At 40.9% G+C, this 18,634-nt stretch overlaps 2 protein-coding genes across 4 annotated transcripts; both read right to left on the bottom strand.

The window, feature by feature from the left end:
- Positions 1–208: 208 nt before the first annotated feature.
- On the bottom strand, positions 209–11,443 carry LOC117558633 (kinesin-like protein KIF27). 3 transcript variants are annotated; one of them, XM_034234938.1, is made up of 15 exons: positions 10,920–11,092; positions 10,286–10,486; positions 9,084–10,045; positions 8,192–8,335; positions 7,922–8,098; positions 7,621–7,817; positions 5,783–5,904; positions 5,483–5,620; positions 4,833–5,032; positions 4,279–4,329; positions 3,895–4,065; positions 3,560–3,754; positions 2,869–3,096; positions 2,085–2,283; positions 209–1,953 (listed from the first exon to the last, which is right to left on the bottom strand). In XM_034234938.1, the coding sequence occupies exons 2-15, from the start codon at positions 10,434–10,436 to the stop codon at positions 1,364–1,366; spliced, it is 3,525 nt and encodes a 1,174-aa protein (XP_034090829.1). In that variant the 5' UTR covers positions 10,437–10,486; positions 10,920–11,092; the 3' UTR covers positions 209–1,363. The 3 variants fall into 3 exon arrangements, with proteins under 3 accessions (XP_034090829.1, XP_034090827.1, XP_034090828.1); XM_034234936.1 differs by having other exon boundaries at positions 211–1,953; positions 10,955–11,443; XM_034234937.1 differs by having other exon boundaries at positions 212–1,953; positions 3,560–3,751; positions 10,955–11,443.
- Positions 11,444–11,952: 509 nt separating this feature from the next.
- cunh9orf64 (chromosome unknown C9orf64 homolog) lies at positions 11,953–18,627 on the bottom strand. Its single transcript, XM_034234949.1, has 7 exons — positions 18,350–18,627; positions 16,153–16,357; positions 15,314–15,461; positions 14,092–14,204; positions 13,778–13,921; positions 12,660–12,855; positions 11,953–12,553 (listed from the first exon to the last, which is right to left on the bottom strand). Exons 2-7 carry the CDS (start codon positions 16,339–16,341, stop codon positions 12,324–12,326), a joined length of 1,020 nt encoding a protein of 339 aa, XP_034090840.1. The 5' UTR covers positions 16,342–16,357; positions 18,350–18,627; the 3' UTR covers positions 11,953–12,323.
- Positions 18,628–18,634: the final 7 nt, after the last annotated feature.

Below are 18,634 nucleotides of genomic sequence, written 5' to 3' on the forward strand. Positions count from 1 at the left end.
TTTCAGAATAATTGTTACCTTATACATGTTCTTATATTATTATAGGTTAAATTACTCAGCAGTATATTAAGAATTTTAATTAATTTAATTAGCTCAATTTATACAACATTAAAGTGATAAACACAACCCACTAATAGGATTTATAGGGGTTGAGGATGAGATTGAATGAGCCCTCACATTAAAGGGAAGACAGTAAGATATGCATATCAAAAAGTTTAATACATTTGACTGTAATGAGTCATTCATATAAAAAATGATTTACACAGCACTCAACATATAATGCTACTAAAAGAACATATTGCACATAGACATTCAACATTTGTATTTAAAATTGCATAAATAAAACTACAAAGCCTTATATTACTTTTGTAATTCAGAAAAACACAACTTCTGGCCATTTTAAGTGCTTAAAATAAGGGGAAAGACAAAGCAATTCTCTTCACAAGGCACAATTTGATTACAATGAACTACAGGTTAATAAACACTTTAAATCCTTTAAATTAATGGTATTTGTAAAAAGAGGATAATTGTTTTAGTGGATTGCAGTTGGTGAAATATTTTAACTAATTAGAAAAGTGCTATTTTTTGCATTAAATATTCCATTCTTACACAATGTACATAATATTTAAAAAAAAATCTGAATTGAATCTGCAGTGTTGTTTTTGGGTGTGGCATGAGCTAAGACAATAATCTGTAATTGCCAAATGAAAAACTTTCACTCTATTTCCAAGTAAAAAATCACAGCCAAGTTATTGGAAATGTCTTTCTATGCGTGCCTTTTATCAGGGTCACTCTGTTGTCATGACAACACTGGTCTTCTTTTGTTGAAAGGCGAAATCATTCAGCAGAGCCGGGATCTGGTAAATATGTGACCACCAGAGAGGACCAATAAAAAAGGAGGACAGTGCTACGAGGAGAGACTGAACTGGTTAAAACTGAAAACATTTTAATATTAACCACATTTCAGTCGCTTTCTTCTCCTTTGGTCACAAACTCTGCAGATCTGATTTTCTGTGGTTTCACTATTTTGTGATATACAACAGTATGGGTCTGTTTATGAAAAAAGCTAATAATAAAACTTGTTCAACTTTACCCACATGCTTTTCATATTGAGTAAAATGTGAATATGGATATGCATTGCATATATACCAGTATCCTGGTTGTATAAAGTAATTTAAAGGGTGCTACTGACTGATCCAAAGCCCAACAAAGACCTACAATAAGTATTTATACAAAAGAACAATGCATGAACATTTCCACAAGATACTCAAGATGAGGGGATGAATTTTCTTAGTTTCAATAGCACCCAACTGGTATCAGATGTACACACTGCTCTAGATTGACTCGTCGGTACCGTGATAAATCATCTGTCTGTGTTTCTGGGCACTTCTATGGAGTCCTCTAGCATTGACTCTGTGCTGGTTTCCACAGCAGACTGTCGCCTCCTTGTGGCAGAACTACAGACCTGCAGATCAGCTGGAGAGATCAGTCTCAGCTCTCTGCGACACACACGGACAGGTGTCATCTGTGAACTCTCCCCCCTGTCACTCCCCCCCTGTGTGTGACTATGGTTGTAATCAGACATTTTTGTTGTTCTGCGTGCTTGGAGGTCAGAAGATGAGGAGTTGCTGGGGGTTAGATCTGCATGTCTCCTCATTTGAGAAACGATGTGTGCCTTTTTGTCTGTTTGCTCAGCCTGTATCTTTGTGTATGTTGTTGCAATATGTGTTCCTGTCTGTAACTCTTCAGTGTGCGTCTGGGGTTTGTTTGCACTCACATTGTGTCTGTTCTCCTGTGTGTGTGAATGCTGATCGACAGGGTGTAGGGCATCACTGACAATATCTTTGAGCTTCCTTTTAAGCTGCCTGCTGGAGCTTTTGTAGAAAAACAGCTCTTTCTCTAGATGCTGCAGTCTTTCTTCCAAAGCTTGCTGTGCCTCTCCTGAACCACCCTCTAAACACACAAGAATATAGGGACACAAAAGTTAATGAAACAGCAATGTTCAATCAATTTCTGTGCTAATAGAGAAGACCAGAATAGTTTCACATTCAAACGGTATGGTCTTGGTGATCTAATTTCCTCACCTCTGAGTTTCTGCAGCAGTAGCTGGATGTTGCTCTGGTGGTCTTGGTGCTGCTGGGTGAGCCTGCGGTCTGCATCGAGGGCTACACGCTGCGTGGCGACCTCCATCTCCCTCAGCACCACCTCTCGCTCTCTGGCATGAAGCTCCAGCTCTTCACACTGCAAACGCAAATGGCCCTCCGCCTCACGAAGACAGACAACCTGGGGAGGTTTATAAAGGCGAGAGGGAACCAGAAAAGGTAGATGTTTTTACATATAATTACAGGGATAATGGCGGTACCTTTGTTTACTCTCACACCTGCAGAGGGTTAGGGTTAACTGCAAGGACAGAAAAACAGTTAGGAAGCGGTTTGTCATGGTGCAAACAAACCTCCTGGAGAGAAGTTATATCAAGTTATATTAAGATGTAGCTGCAAAGATGAAGGAGGGGATTCCATTTATAATTTAACTACCGTTATAGGAATTGTTGGGCTCAGTTTTTGACCCACAAAAACGTGTCAACTGGAGAGAAAAGCAAGCAAAGGTAAATAGCAGAGGAAGAAAGAAGCAGAAAACAGAAAACAGAAAGAGATGGAGTCAGTTTCCATTGACAATGGCAGAATCCATTTTTTCTAAATTAATAAACATGCTTTAAGGAAACCAACATTAAAATGTGCTTATAAATATTTAACAATACATAAGGAAAGGAAGACCAAGTTAAGACAAATAGAGAACTTTCACTTGTAAAGAAGCTGGAATAGAGGCCATCGTAGTTTCCATAATGAGTGTGCATATATTTAATTTCACCTTGTTGAAATATCTGATGAGCAGCTCCGAGGCCTCGGGTGGTGAGAGGTCCCTCAGCTTCCTGATGACATCACAGAGTTGGGCGGGGTCAGGGCTGTGAGGCTGATGTGAAGAAGAGTCTTTAATCAGCAACTTCTTCTGTTGGTCCTGGATGGAGTGGTTTTTAAACTCTAGAGCTGCATCCAGAGCTTCAATAGCTTCCTCCAGCTGAAGCAGGGAATGCTCCTCCTACATGGAGACAAACACAAATCACAGTGCAGTGAGTGCACACAATATAAAAGTTGCACAATAATGAAAATAAAATGCTTCCAGAAACAATGTCCCGTGCTATATATACCAAGTTAATACTTTTGTCATATATTTTTTTATTTGAATTAAGATTCAGTTTGTGGAGACCTTTGTAGGAATAGCCTGTTTAAATATTTTGAATTTTGAATAAACTTGAGTCCTCTTTCACTACCACATTCTAAAGAAAACTTTATCGCAACACTAGTTAATATATTTTATACCAGAGCTGAATAGCTTGGTTGAATGGCAATTCATTTACTACACTATTTAAACACTGGCCATGTTGTTTTATTCTAAAATACTACGATCATTTTAGTAAGAATACATTTGTAACCAGGTTTAGTTTACACTAATAACCCTGATACGTACAGTACACACAAATACAATGTTACTGTTTCCTGACCTCCACAGTGAGCACTCTGTTGTCCTTCAGCTCGCGGTCCAGAGCGTCTCTCCTCTTTTTGAGTGTGTCCCTCTCTCTCTTCAGCTCCTCCATGGTGACTCCTCCAGTCTGCCTCACACTGCTGCTGCTCCCCAGCTGCTCCTCCAGAGACTCCAACCTCACCGACACACTCAGCAGGTTCTGACTCAGAGCCTGCTGAGTCATTGATATATAAACTTCCAGGGCTGGGCTTCCATAACACATGTTGCCCAAATCCATAAGTGCATCAGACATAGACGGTTAAATCATAATAAATCATAAATCACACAGCGGTACCAACGCCTATGCAGGCTCACCTGATTGGAGCGCAGCCTCTTGATCTCTAGTTTGTTTTTCTGTTGCAGACAGGCCTCTCTGCGTAGAAGCACCTCCTCTCTCCTCCTCAGCTCCTCCTCCAGCTCCTGCAGCTCCGCTCTCTTATGAAGCACACGCTCCTCCTCCTCCTCTAGCCAACCACTGTCAAGCAGCTACAGAGGGGTGAGGAGAGATTAGGGGAAAAGGGATAGAGGAGATGATATAAACATGGGGAAAATAGGAAGGCAACAACAATGACAAAGAGTGAGGAATAGAAAACAAGAAAGATTGTATTTGAAAGAAAATCTGTTTAAACTCCAATATTTTATGGAGAAAACCAAAACAAACTTTTTAAGAATGTATACTGTTTCTATGTTTTCCTTTACCTCTTCCTGGTGATTGCTTTTGATTACAGTCATATCTCCTGCCCTCTGCTCCTAACAGAAAAGAAAACACAAAAATAAATATTTTTTCCCAAAAGTCTCGTCAATGATTGTTAAATGTGACTTAAAAAGTGCTATATAAATGAAATGTATTATTATTATATTATTATTATTATTGTAGTGTTAGCTGTCACCTTTTTGCACTCCCAATGACACTTAACTAACTCAACTGGGATGTGTGTGTTGTGTGTAAGTGTGTGTATAGTATACCCTGGTAAATCAAAAGCTAAACATCAATGTAAACTGAAGCACCTCGAGCCATCAACAAAAGTTATTTTGTAACAATGCCAACACTATTGCTTCGCCTAAGAGCTTACTAGCTTAACTGGCTGTCAGATATCAGAGCGGTTAGAATATAAATCAAATGATCTTGCTGTGTTAACCCATTTAGAGACAATTGTTTACACAACACTGAAGTGTAGTCTAATATGTTCATCTATTTTCCTATTGCACTGTCAGGTGTTTGATGTTACTGTTATCAAATCTGTAAAACTAACCTCCTTTTCCTCCGGCTCCTTGGTGTCGGCCTCTCTCTGCGGCCTAAGGCTGCTCTGAAGCTGCTCTCTCTGCGCTCTCATGTGCTGCAGGCTGCGGTAGACCTCTGCTCGGACCCTCTGGCTCTGCAGGGAGAGTCTCACCAACACGCCGGCGTCTCTTCCATCACCACTGTGCCCGCCCACTGCCTGGGTCTCCTTGTCTGACAAACACATTCAGAGATGGTTATAATTAGCATACACATTGTCAAAGGTTTTGAAACTGTTATGTTGTAATGGGATGATTCACTATGTGGTTTTGTTACCTGGAACTTAAGTAAGAAATCCCAGTTAATGCAAGGTCAATTAGAATTAACCACATAGACCTTGGTTTAGGAGGCTTCCAGCTGCAACAGAGCTGTACATTCCTAAAAGTGTTTGTAATTTTAAAACTCCTGTTTTAAATTAATCAAAACTACTATTTTGGTGTCAGGCGTATTTTAGAAATCCCATTTTCTTTTCAGATTTTTACAATATTTGGCAATTAGCATAGCAGCTGAGCATTCTTCTGGTCATCTGTTTGTTTTGCTAAATCATTTCATATAATTTGTCTTTGCAACCGTTGTTGACAATTAGTGTCACCACCGTGTTATAATGTATATTTATAAACACACCAGTTTTGTGAAGCTCTTTGAGGAGCTCCTCTTTCATACGCATGTTGACCGACAGATCTTGGATCCTCCTCTGAGTCACGCTGGCTCTTAGTCTTCCCTTCTTCATATGGCTTTCAGTGGTGTGCTCTTCCTTGGTTCCTGATAAAACAATAACAAATAACTATATGAAGAGGAAACAACCTCTTAAATAAATATCTACTCCTTGGAATGTCACATGAAGGATGAAGGATTAGTACAAAGGACATGAAAACTAAATACTGCAAAAACATACATGTACATACAAGTACATGTTCATTGTACCTGTGGTTCGCTGAGGCTGCTGCACTGATGGATTTCCGTTTGATGTTTGGTCTAGATCGGAGTTTTTCTCTTTCACTGCAGATTTCATCTGCCGGTTGGTCCATGTTCTGTTTAAAGAACGCCTGGAGAAACGTGATTTATTAGGCAGATCATTTTAGATGAACTCACTGCAAAAGAAAGCTGATTTTCTGAATGAGAGCATGTGTGAAATTTAAGTCAATAATTGTTTGTATTTCTGTAACAACTGTTATACATAAACAATTTAGCTGAACGCCTGGGATCATTAATGGCCAAACATGTCACCTTTCATCCTTTTTAAAAGCAGCGCGCTCCCCGCAATCATGCACCCCCAGAGATTTCACATCTCCTTTATGCCCAATAGTACATTGCATCAATTGGGAAGCTGTCAGCAGGTGTGACCAGGTGAAATGTGGCACAAAAGCTTGGTGCTGGCTCAACACATTTAAATTATTTAACTACATTATATATACTATGTGTAATATATTGTTCTCCAATTCAGAACTAAAGTCAGAGGCTGGAATCTCACTTATTATTTTTGAAAATTAGCAAAATGTAATCATGTAAAAGTATGGAATTGAAAATTAAAACATGCAGGATTTGTGTGATTTGTGAGAGGCTCATGTGCACCAACTAACACAATGACAAGTGCTTTGTTGACCTTATATGAACAGGCTGCTGACTGACAGCACACATTGCAGTCATCATCAACACCAAAAGTGTAGTGTGTCACAAAAAAAAGCCCTCTACCATGCCTCTCTTAAGCCCGCGTCACACTGTCCCGAAATTGACACCCGATGGACCCACGATAAAGGAAGTGTTCAAATTCGGCTCTGATCGTAGCAACATCGGGCCATTCGTGAGGGCACCTTAAGCCATCGTATGATCGCCGGTGGAGTTTCTCAGGCTCCGGCAGCAACTTCGTGAGCGGCAACTTTGTAAGGCACTCGTGAGGGCATCTTGTCAAATCGTGTTATCATCGGTGCCATCGGGCATTCGCCCCACACTCTGATCGGGGCGAATGCCCGATGGCACCGATGATAACACGATGCCCTCACGATGGCCTTACGAAGGGCACAATTGACACACGAATTCAACACGAAAATGAACCTTCGCAAGGTCCTTCGGCAATTTTTTGGCATGCCAAAGATTTTGCCACCGCTCACGAAGTTGCTGCCGGAGCCTGAGAAACTCCACCGGCGGTCATACGATGGCTTAAGATGCCCTCACGAATGGCCCGATGTTGCTACGATCACAGCCGAATTTGAACATTTCCTTTATCGTGTGTCCATCGGGTTGTTTTATTGCACAACAAAATCATGTAAACATATTATGTAAATAACCCAATTTGTGTTCTGTGAAACTGAAAAGGATATAACATATTATTTTGAAGGCGAATTGACAGGAAGTTGTTGTTGCTATGGAAACAATGTTACAGAGAAAACTTAATATTTTCTACATATAACGACGGATAAAGTAAAGAACACAGTCTGAAGATATCAGTACAGTATCATAGTACTTTAACATAATTGTTTTTGTTACTTTCGTTGCAGTTGTATGTCTTAAATGTAATGTAAATGTTGCCTTCGTGTGTGGTTTGGGGCCATCTTCGTGCGAAATTCACAATTCCATATTCGTGTGTCCATCGGGAGTCAATTTCGGGACATTGTGACAGGGCCTTTATGGAGGTCACTGCTCTACAAAACGAGAGCAGGTGAGGAATTAATGTTACCTATTGGCTGTAATGGTATGTGTTGAAATGAATCACTTGAGGCATGACAAAGAAAGAAACAGAAGGCTAGTATTATACAGGCTCTCACCTGAATCCCACTCTGCCCACAGAGACATCCTCCTCCTCCTCCATCTCTGGATCGCTGTCTCTGCTCTCTGCCTGTTGTTTTATGAATGGACAGTATACTTCATCATTCTCCTCGATCTCAGCCAGCAGGAGATGACTGCGCATCTTAAAGGCTGCCATTACCCTCTCCAGAGAATATGCTGGAGGACTGGATTGAATCTAAAACCACACAAGCATTTGCACAGATATATGTACAGCCATTAAAGGTCAACAAGTATGACACAGAAGTCCACACATACAGAAGAAAACGTGCAGCTTCATACCCTCCTGGGAGGTCCGTGTCTATAGCTTTGTCTGATCAGAGGGACACTGTGGGATCTCTTGTCTGAGTTCCCAGAAGCCCCTATTTCAAGAGTTCCCTCGGAGGCTGCACCCCTAAAGGTCACAAGGTCACTGCGAAGATGACTGATGGTGATCTGCTGGTCTACCAGTTGTTCAGTCTGAAAACACATTTGTTTAATTTGCAGATAATATACAAAGCTAAGGGTGTCAGCATCTTTTTGTCCCATATAAAAGAGCCACACTCTCCTCACCTGTATTCGTGTGCGTTCCTTTTCTTCCTCTAGGGCCTGAAGGTGGGTTTTTCTTTCTTGAAGAAGCTTATGTACTTCTTTTTGGACCTGTCTTAGTTCTGCATCTTTCTGCTCCAATAGCTGTTCCTCTAAGGTGAGAGACTCCTGAGAGACAGAGAGAGAGAGAATGTGTCTCTGCTCACTCTATACTTCGACTTTTCAAGTTAAGAAACACCAGCAGCAAGCAAGCAATCTTTGCCTCAGAGCTTTTGCCACACACAAAGCATCATATCAGACACCTCCCACCCTGCTTATTCTGCTCTCTCTGCTTCCATCTGTAAATTGTTCCTGGAGCATTATATCTTACACTAACTGTCTCCGTAAGCGTTTCTTTTCACAGCTAACTCAAACTTTCTCTGCCATGTTTCTTTGGTTTGATTAGTTTGTTTGTCAGCAGGGTTACAGTAAAAACTACTGGCCAGATTAACATGACATTTTTTGAAGGAGGAACCGTCGGCTTAAAAAATTATAACCTTTTGGCCCAAATCAAGGGAAAGATACATTTATTATTAAGCGTATATATTGGTCACCTCTGTGCTCTCCGAGTGCACTAAATCAATGTAATTTTCCATTTCTTAAATGACAATCTAAAGTTAAAATGTTCCACTTGTTGACTTTGAATAAATAATATATTTTTCTATTTGTCGCATGGCAACATTTTCAACTATGAGATCTTCCTGAAGCGGTAAAGATAGCCTGATAGAGGAAGCCTGAGGAAGACTTTGTAGATTGAAACATTCCTATGCATGAAAACAAAAAAATGTATTCTGAGTGTTAACATGTAACATTGCACAGTTTTTGCCTCAATGTGCGCAAAGTTGTATTTCTCATTCCTTGTCTTTGATAAAATTACCTTGCATTTGTGGAGTTCTTCTCTGAGCTTTAGTATGGTGACATTGTGGTGTTGATCTCCATTCCCCTCTGGCATGTCCTTCTCCTCAGCTTGATGTGAGTGATTGACAGCTGTCAGTCTCTTCTGCCAATCCTGCAGCCGCTGTGTAAAAGAATGACTATGGGTGGGGCCAGAGATATCTGCCAACAAGGCAGCAGCTTCCTGAGCCAGAAGGCGGTACTGTGATGTTTCCTCTTGGTTCCCGTTGCTATCTGGATCAGGTATGCTCATCTGATTGAAGCTGTCCCCCTCTCCAGTTTTCCCAGATGTCCTCTCCATCTCCCTCTCCTTCTCTTTCAGTAGCTCTCTCAGTGTTTGAACTTCATACTCCAGCTCGCCCAGTCGAGCCTCACCTGGGTCCCATGGGGTAGTTCCTGATTTAACCTCTGTTGGAGTGGTTCCGGGATGATTACGAATGTGACGAGCCTTGGATGCAAACTGCAGGACACTCAGGGTCTCGGCTACACTGTGGTGAGAGGGGCTCACACACGCCACCACCAGCGTGTGGGCGGTGCCTCCCAACGAGTCCCGGAGGAGGCGTGTGATCTTGGCGTCACGGTACGGTATGTGGACACTGCGATTTCTCCCAGGGTCCGAGAGGGCGCGGATGACGTTGCCGAGGGCGAGCAGGCCTGTGTTGATATGAACACTCTCTTTGAGTCGTGTCCCGGTGTTTCCAGTTTTTCCAGCACGCTCCGAGCCTGCTAGGTCAACCAGACAGAGTTTGGAGGAGCGGACAGACTTTAAGGAGGAGTTGTTGCTGTGGCAACACTGGATGAGCTGGAGGGTGAGGATGGTGTGGGAGCGGCTGGAGTGCTCGTTCATTCCTGTGGTGCCCGTGTGGCGCAGGGCATTCCCCGTCTCTATAACACTTAGGAGCTCCTCTGCTGAGGTGACCACCATCTCTTTGGCTCCCACCACCACTGGAGACACAAACAAGGGTATTTGTTAAGGAAACACTCAGTTGAAACATGACTTTCCCCAGTTGGCAGTAATCCATAGTACAAACTGAATGACTGAAGTCCAAACCAATAGCAAACTTGGCATGTGATGCCTGAAAGTACAGGTTTCATGTTTTTATTTAGGAAATACTCAATGTGAGATTAAAAAATATATACATTTTTGGCACATTTTCTTGGCTGTCAAAAATACTTTTGATTTACCTGTGTTTCCTCTCTCATCCTCTCTGATATGAAGTTCTTTGTGGATGGTGTGCAGCTCCAGCAGGTCTCGTAGTTCTTCCTTGTACAGCTCCATGTATGACACCCCCACTTTGACTTCCCCACCATCACTGTTCTTCCTCTTCTCCTCCATCAACAAGAACACATCCTGGGCCACACGGTCAATAATTCCTCCCTCTTCACCTGAGAGAGGTTTTACAAGAAAATAAATGAATAGTCAAGAAGACCAGAGACACATAAATAAAGACCTTTTAGGGCAGTAAATTAGGGAACAGGAAATCTTGCTTCGGTCTTGAGATGTCTTTAATTCCTTTACCACAAGATCTGAAGTCTTGGTCTGCAAACAAAATCATTCTCTAAAACTCAACTGACTGAAATGATTGAGTGACATGTTCAAAGACTACATGTGTAACTGTTCACACCTAGCTTACAAAGGTGAGCTTGAACATACAGTCCTGATACTCCCAATTTATCCTCACAATGAACAAACTCCAGAACTCAAAAACAATGTTTTTTCTAAGTTTAAAGATAAAAAATGCTGCTCACACCTGTTATTGTCTAAAATAATCAGCATATCTGTTGAGCTAAACCATCCTCTGGATCTGTTTGAACCTACCTCTGGGGACTACATCTACCACCTGCCCAACTTACTCAGGTTTCCCCCTCCTATTGTGTACGTCTTCCCTGAGCCGGTTTGACCGTAGCAGAACACGGTGGCGTTGTATCCGTCCAGCAGGGACTCCACCAGCGGCTGGACGCAGGACTCGTGCACCTCGTCCTGGCTGGCTGTGGGTCCAAACGCGTGGTCGAAGGAGAAGAGTCTGTCCGAGCCCAGCATCACCTGAGCGGAGTCCGGCACCACCCGCACACACACCTGGTGGTGGTGGAGGACTTCTCTTGGGAGCAGGGGCCGGACCCGGAGCGCCACCCGGACACACACCTCGTTCATCCCGCTAAAGTTTACTCACAATTATTACCGATAATGAATTCTGCTGAAAGTTGTTTTTCTTCTTGAGCTCTTATCGGATACGAAATCGAGTATAGTCAATGGTCTACATTTTAGCAGAAAGTCCTCGTCCTCGCCTGGCTTGTTGTTAACTTTGTGACATCTACCGTTTGTTGTCGCTCCTTGGTTGCCCGGGAAACTGCCGCCGCGGTGCAGCAGCAGTCGAGGAGAGCAGGAGAGGCGTTCAAGAGCCTGCATGGAGGAGGACCGAGGGGTGCGTGAAGGCAACAGCGCCACCAACGACATGTATCGGCATGTCTTTTTTTTGTTGTTGCTGTAATTTCCTTTGGGTCTTTATTCTCTTGAATATGACATATTTAACTTTCGACTGTGCAATAAAAAAAGAATTAGAACGTTTTATTATTTATTAATTTACAGTGACTTGACTTGATCAGTGCGAGATATGTTATATTCTAGATTGTATAAAAAAAGAGAAGAGGTATGATCAAAATAAATTAAAGACATGTTAATAGTATTGACAAAACGAATGAGCCATTCAACTATTAATAACGTAAAAAATATGTTGGTCATAGGTAGAATATGAGAATATAAATAAGTTTGCTACATATATGAATGACATTTGAGGTAGGCCTACTGTGTACCATTGGCCATTTTTGTTGTTGCAGTGAAGTGACAAACAAAATCTAATTAAAACGTTTTATTTTCAATGTTTTCCCAGTGTCAAAAATCCAAGCTGCTGTAGATTGGACAATGTGTCCATAATTGTATGTTCACATACAGTATATTATCACTTACTGTAATAACCGAGCAGTTTTTCAGACATCAACAACAGTAAACATTTTTAATTGACTGTGAATGGACAACTGCCACTACCCACACACACCAATGAGCTACATTAAAGCTTGACACCGGTTTCCATTACAGCTGGAGAGAAGCCCATTTGTACATATATCTGGCACAGAGACAGGATTGGCTTTCTCCCAGGGAAAGGTAACGATGCCAAGGCTGCACACAGAGCGCAGCCTTCTGTATGTAATGCTGCCAACCAGCTCGTCAGTAGTAAATACAGCGTGTGTGGTGTATGGGAATGTAAGCCATCTCTTTGTGGTGCTTCTTGGCATAAGGCCACAGGTAAAAGTCAATGACTGCCGAGTTTACGTTGCAGGTCTGTCCGTCTCTCTCTTTCACCAGCTTACACAGACGCTCTTTGATCAGCTCCACAGACCAAATTGAACAACCTCGGATTTCAACCTCTCTTCTGTCCCCTGAACTCAGCAGTTCTCCTGAGGGAAATGGGAGACAAACACATAACACAGAGATATAATACTTGACTAATCCTAAATTATTCATTTCTTTATGGACAGAGAAACACATGCACTCCTGTCTCACCCTTGTTCAGCGCCTGCATCAGTGTGTCAGTGTATCGTAGTGCTCCAAGGAAGACGAGAGCCTGAGGGACCCTGTAGTCTGCAAACATGGTGAGCCAGTCCATGTTGATGATGTCCCCCTCTCCTCTGGCCTCCATGACGCCCCAGAAATCTGCCACCAGGATCTGGGCTCGCTTGTACAAAGAGATTCTCTTCCCCTGAAACAAACAATTCGAAAGCTTTCGATTATGTGTATTTGGCTATTTAAAATGTGCTTATGCAAAGACAATATCATTGCAACAATGCATGGAGTATAATTTGCGTCTGTGTACAAAAAGAGAAATGAAAATGCCCTGGTGTCAAAAACATTACATTTGGAAAAAAAGAATCATTCTACAGCAATTACATCTGTTTGTTTAAACTATACTTCTACTCTTATTTAATATGTGACAGTGTTTATCACTATTATACATTTGCAAGTCTTTTGAGTGTTTCTTTGTATAAGCCATTACAGGTTTCTACCTCACTTATAAACACACTTTATATGTATTTCATTTGATTGTATTTAATGTTTGTATGTGTAGGAAATAGATGACAGAAAATGTGGTCCTTTATTATTGCCACACTGTCTTTGGCCAGAAGGTGGAACTCTCACCTCACAAATTATCTTAAGTTATCCAAATGCATACATTTATCTCAGATCACATACATACGATTTATATATGCTATAAAGATGTTTTATACATTTTGTGTATTTTTAAAAGGCCATTTATTCAAAGGGTTTACACAGATGTAAATTAAAATAATTCAACATACAATAAATTCTAACGATAATGTAATGCATGCCATGGCATTGACAAAATTAAACACCTCAGTTGTCAAAGATAACAAATTGTATGTTTGTAAATGGACATCTATCTAACAAGAGATTATGATGTAATGACTCAAATTGATTACGACACCTGAGATGTAGCTGATGATTTGTCATGTCTTGTCTCTTAACTACTTATAAGTAGTTATATAAAATATCTAAGATTGTTTTAGGAAACCTAAAGCTGGCAAACATAAACTTTTATCCACAGATTTCCAAACCTGAAATATTGCTAAATGTTGGCTGTGAAAGCCCTCTCTAACTCTAACCTCAAAAGTAGCTTCGTCTCTGTAGGAATGGATCTTCTCCACGATGAGTTCCACCATCTTCCGGGCGTCGTTCCCGGCTCGGCTGATAAAACTCCGGAAGCTTCCGCCGTGTTCCAGCAGCACGCGGCCGCCTTCAGTCAGCACCTTGTTAGTCAGATTCAAATTCATGTTTAAATTTAACTATTACGATAAGTGGGAGGTTGAGAGCTGCATGCTTTTCATTTCTATTTGTCATACAGGGAATACATTTCAGCTAATAATGTAACCCACATCATAGTACCCTTGATATTGGACAAGTATGATAAGGCAAGAACCTGGTGGCGTTCCTGAAGCATGGGCATGGGTGTTTCATTGTCTGATCGAAGGACCTGTCCCAACTCCTCCATACTCATCTGAGAAAAGTACTTTGGATCAGTGATGGGTATACCTGTGGACAGGGGTGGAGAAAAGGATTAGAACTATCATGGAGTAAAAATACTCCCTTTCAAGTAATCATCCTGAAATAAAAAATGTCCCGAAGGAATATCAGCAAAATTAAAGTAAAGTATTCATTACGCAGAATGGCACTTATCATATTCTCTGATATTCCGTTTGAATCATTAACAAATACATGTAAGATCATTTCAATGTTATAGTTTGTCAGTGGAACCAATTTCAGATGCTTATGCTACAGAGTAAGTTATAGTACCGCATCTGAAAAGCATATCAGATACAGCACAATTTGTATCAGCAAAGTGTTTAGCAAATCAAGCTGTCAGAAAAATGGAGAGGAGTAGAAATGATACTGTTAAAAAGAAAAATGGCAAAACTCAATGAAAGAAGACACTTTAGCTACTAAGTTATGAAGATATGGTGTCCTATAATGACAGCAATATAGCTCCACAGCATCCAATTCTCACAAGACCCTCAAAAGACATAATTAGTTCTGAACTCATGCTGTCTCCCGCTGAGATTCACACTTTACAAAGCTTCCTGAGCTTTTCTGAGAGAATCTCTTGGAATTATAAGGGCCACAGCGACCACACATTGAGAGCACTATTCCATATGAGACATAATTGATTCATATCCGGAGTCATTCACGCTAATTATGATTGATGCACAGGCAGAGCTACAAGCAATTTCCCAGCAGCCCTAGTTCAAGTAAAGGGTACATATACAATAATTGGTAATAGCAGTGCACAACAAAAGCACACAGAAAAAAATACATAAAAGAGGGCTTCAATATTTTCTTTTGATAGGTGAAGCTGCAAACAAACAAAAACATATTTGTCATGTAACATTGTTAGAGAAGGGGCTCACCTCCTATTCAGCTTCCTGACATTTCTATCACCTAGAGTGCTTTTTGAAGTATAATGAGGATTTTTTCGTGCTGATTCAATGAATCCTACACAAATGTTGCCCACTATAGTAACAGCTACTTAATGATGAATCGCTTCAACTTTGCACTTTGAGAAAGGAGGACAATACGTGTTATTTTAAACATAATTAAAATGCTGTTATAACTTTCATTCAACCAAAAAAATTAAACAAATTCACCTTCCTCCATAGCCCTGGCGATGGCAGCACAAAGGGTCATGTAGCCTGTGTACGTGGTCCCTTTATAGGTTACCTCACACTGTTGAGTTTCTTCCTCGGGCCAAAAGGAGAAGTTCATGGTGTCTATCACAAACACCCAGTTCAAGGCCTGCAATGTTAAAAACACAATATATCAAAAGAGCTGGAAAAAGCTAAAGGCCAAGCAAGCAGGCAGTCGCTGTACAAAATAACAATACATAAAAGATCCCAAATGTCCTTTAAAATATTTCTATGCTTTGAAAGCATTCATTTTGTAAGGATATACTTTTCCATCATGGGACGTGTGTAGACACAGATGGTTTTCATAACGGCCTCTTATTCATGCATGGTCATTATTAAATTAGGATAAATAGAATTCTGGCTTCAGATTGCTGAATCCCCAGCAACACCTACATTTGTTCAGGGATAGGAATAGTGTAACTGAAGTGAAATTCATGCAGTGGTGGAGGACCGATCCTTTACTTAGATGAAAGTAGATATCATTAAAATACTCCTTTACAAGTATAAGTACTATAATAAATATTACTTATTATCAGCATAATAAAACCCGTATCACCTGTCACTTTACAAATGCAGTAATAATAATAAATTAAATTGTTATAGCGCTTTTCTCGGACTCAAAGACGCTTTACAGTGTGAGGGAAGGTAGACAAACAAGGACAGGCAAAAACAAACAAAAACAACAAAACAAAACAACAGTAATACTGTTCCCACCAATCCAAATGTTTTAAGGTACCATGTGATTCATTCTAATGTCAACTAATAATCTATTATCTAGGGGCCCGGCTGTTGAGACTCCCCTGGTCAGAGGTGGGTACTGGAGCCAATGGATTGGCCTTCTTCCAACCACTGGCAGTCAGATCGTCAGTGTGGCGCAGGTTGAAGAGCATCTCGGCCACCTTCTGCACTCCTTCCTCCTCCACGAACACATCCCGACTCCGCTCTGCTATGAACTGTCCAGACTCACGGGGAAACAGAGGGGGCTCCATGACAGAAACTGTACTACTGTGTGTAGAAAAAAACATGGGAGACACACATACATAATTGTATAAATGTAAACACATTCCCCAGATCTTCCATAAATGAGAAGACTATAAAACAGGGGTGGGGAACCTCCGGCCCCCGGTCCGTATACGGCCCGCGAGACAATTTGATACGGCCCTCGAGGTAACACACGCAAAAAAGAAAACAAATTAAGAAATCTAGACCGCAAAATAATTAAACAAGCGAGTGCCTGTTTTTCCTGGCCAAGGTCAGGGTCCTTGAACACAACACGAGCCTAACGTGTCATCACGTGGTATATGTCTCGTCCGACAGGGGTTTAGAGCTGCCGGAGAGCAGAGCACCAGAACGCCGCTCCGGGCCGGGACTTCACAAATGTCAGTACCCATAAGGAGCCGTACACATGCCGCAGTTTTTGCGTGGCTGTGTCTTTAGTTGAAAGTTCATCTGTCATAGTGATCATACAGTCAATAACTTTGTTGTTATTAGCATCTGGTTAGCTAGATATGCTAACGAATATAAGAAGCTTTTTCTCCAACCAGTGAGGTAAAGGCACATCTTTATATGATCATTATAGTTATAAAAAAATAAGAGAATACAGTAAACGGGTATAAAATACTATATGACAGTAAAAAAAAGTTGTTATTAATAAACAAGAATACAGTTTGAAAGGGGAGTGATTTGTAAAATATCCATAAAGAAAAAGAAAATCTGCTTCCAGTTCTGTTTCATATGGGTGTTGAGAGATGTATCCATAGATCTCCTAGTGTTGCTCTCAAAGTGCACCAGATTTATGCTTTTAACTTCAATATTTAAAAAAAAATCTTCCCGGGGGAGCATGCCCCCGGACCCCCCTAGAGGAGGTTAGGTCCCCCCCCACTTAAATCATGTTCACATGGATCGGATACTAAATTGCACACATCTTGTGTAAATCATGGTAAAATATCTGGATTAAGAGGTTGCTTTTTCTTTGCACAGCATGAAAGAAAGGCCAAATGAATGGGCTCTGATTTTAGTATTTTTAAGCAGACGTCAATAATTTGTACGGCCCTCGGAGGATGTTGGAAAAATTGAAATAGCCCTTGAGAGGAAAAAGGTTCCCCACCCCTGCTATAAAATAATGATCTTTTTTGACACATAAAACACCTGTTTGCTAGAAAAGTGCACGAATAATTCGAATCAAACACATTACAGACTTCAGTAGGAACTTCTAAGAGCTTGCATGGGTGGTGCAGGGGGAGATGTGAATGCCAGTGCCCTTTTTATACGGAAGCACCAATATCCTACATCCCGGGGGAAGTGCCATTTTCAAAAAAATCTCCCAACTTTATTAAATAATTCACTGTGAAATACAAGATTGAATGTGCAACAACCAGTCGATTCATCATTTAATCAATCAGCCTTATACATTTTGAAATTTCATTCCTTTCTCTGTTTTTGGAGATGGGACAAAACAAGAGCAGTTATTTTGTAATAGTCAGTGCTGTTTTTTAATCTCCCTTTACATGTTTTTTTGGGGACTTTATTCTCATGTAGGCACTGTTGAATTAAGCAGAGCGCACAAAACATAAAAGCCCAGCACACAGGACCAACCCCATTATTAAGACCAAATAACATCCTTCACTCTCTCAACCTTTAAAAGCTGAATTGTTCTTTTCCAATGTCCAATGTCTGCTCTGTTAATGTTTCCCTTTCAGACTGATATAACAGTGGCCTCCTGAGTAAAATCCATGTTCACTGCTCTTTCAGTTGAGAGTCACATTACACTCTCATAACTCAAATAACCAAATTGTGTGATGTTTCTTCATGTAAAAACTCTTGACGTGGTTAATTAGATAACTGAACGACTCGAGCAAAGTGCATCGGGAGTAACTGACAGTAAACTTGTCACCACGACCACAGACACTACGCAGATTTCACTCCGTGGATTGTTTTTTCGACCAAGACGACAATTAATGTGATTCATCATTCATGACATGTTTTAACTTAACTTACCGATGAATGCAGTGAATTAAAGTACTATACCGCAAGCCCGTGTTGTGTCGAGTTTCCACTACCGTGTTTGAAGCTCTTAACCAATCAGAGCTTCCGTTATGACTTCATCACAGACTGATAAACCAATCATAGGCGGCCAACAGCTGGACACGACACGCCCACCTGACACGACACTACGGTGGCTGAGAGACATTTGATACCGTACATGGCAGAAAGTCAACTGAAAAAAAGATCGGTGACCATTTTTTTATAGAATAAATGAAATACATATGTAGATTTGTCAAA

The sequence above is a fragment of the Gymnodraco acuticeps genome, unplaced genomic scaffold, assembly GCF_902827175.1.
Source record: "Gymnodraco acuticeps unplaced genomic scaffold, fGymAcu1.1, whole genome shotgun sequence".
NCBI classification, from domain to species: Eukaryota; Metazoa; Chordata; class Actinopteri; order Perciformes; family Bathydraconidae; genus Gymnodraco; species Gymnodraco acuticeps.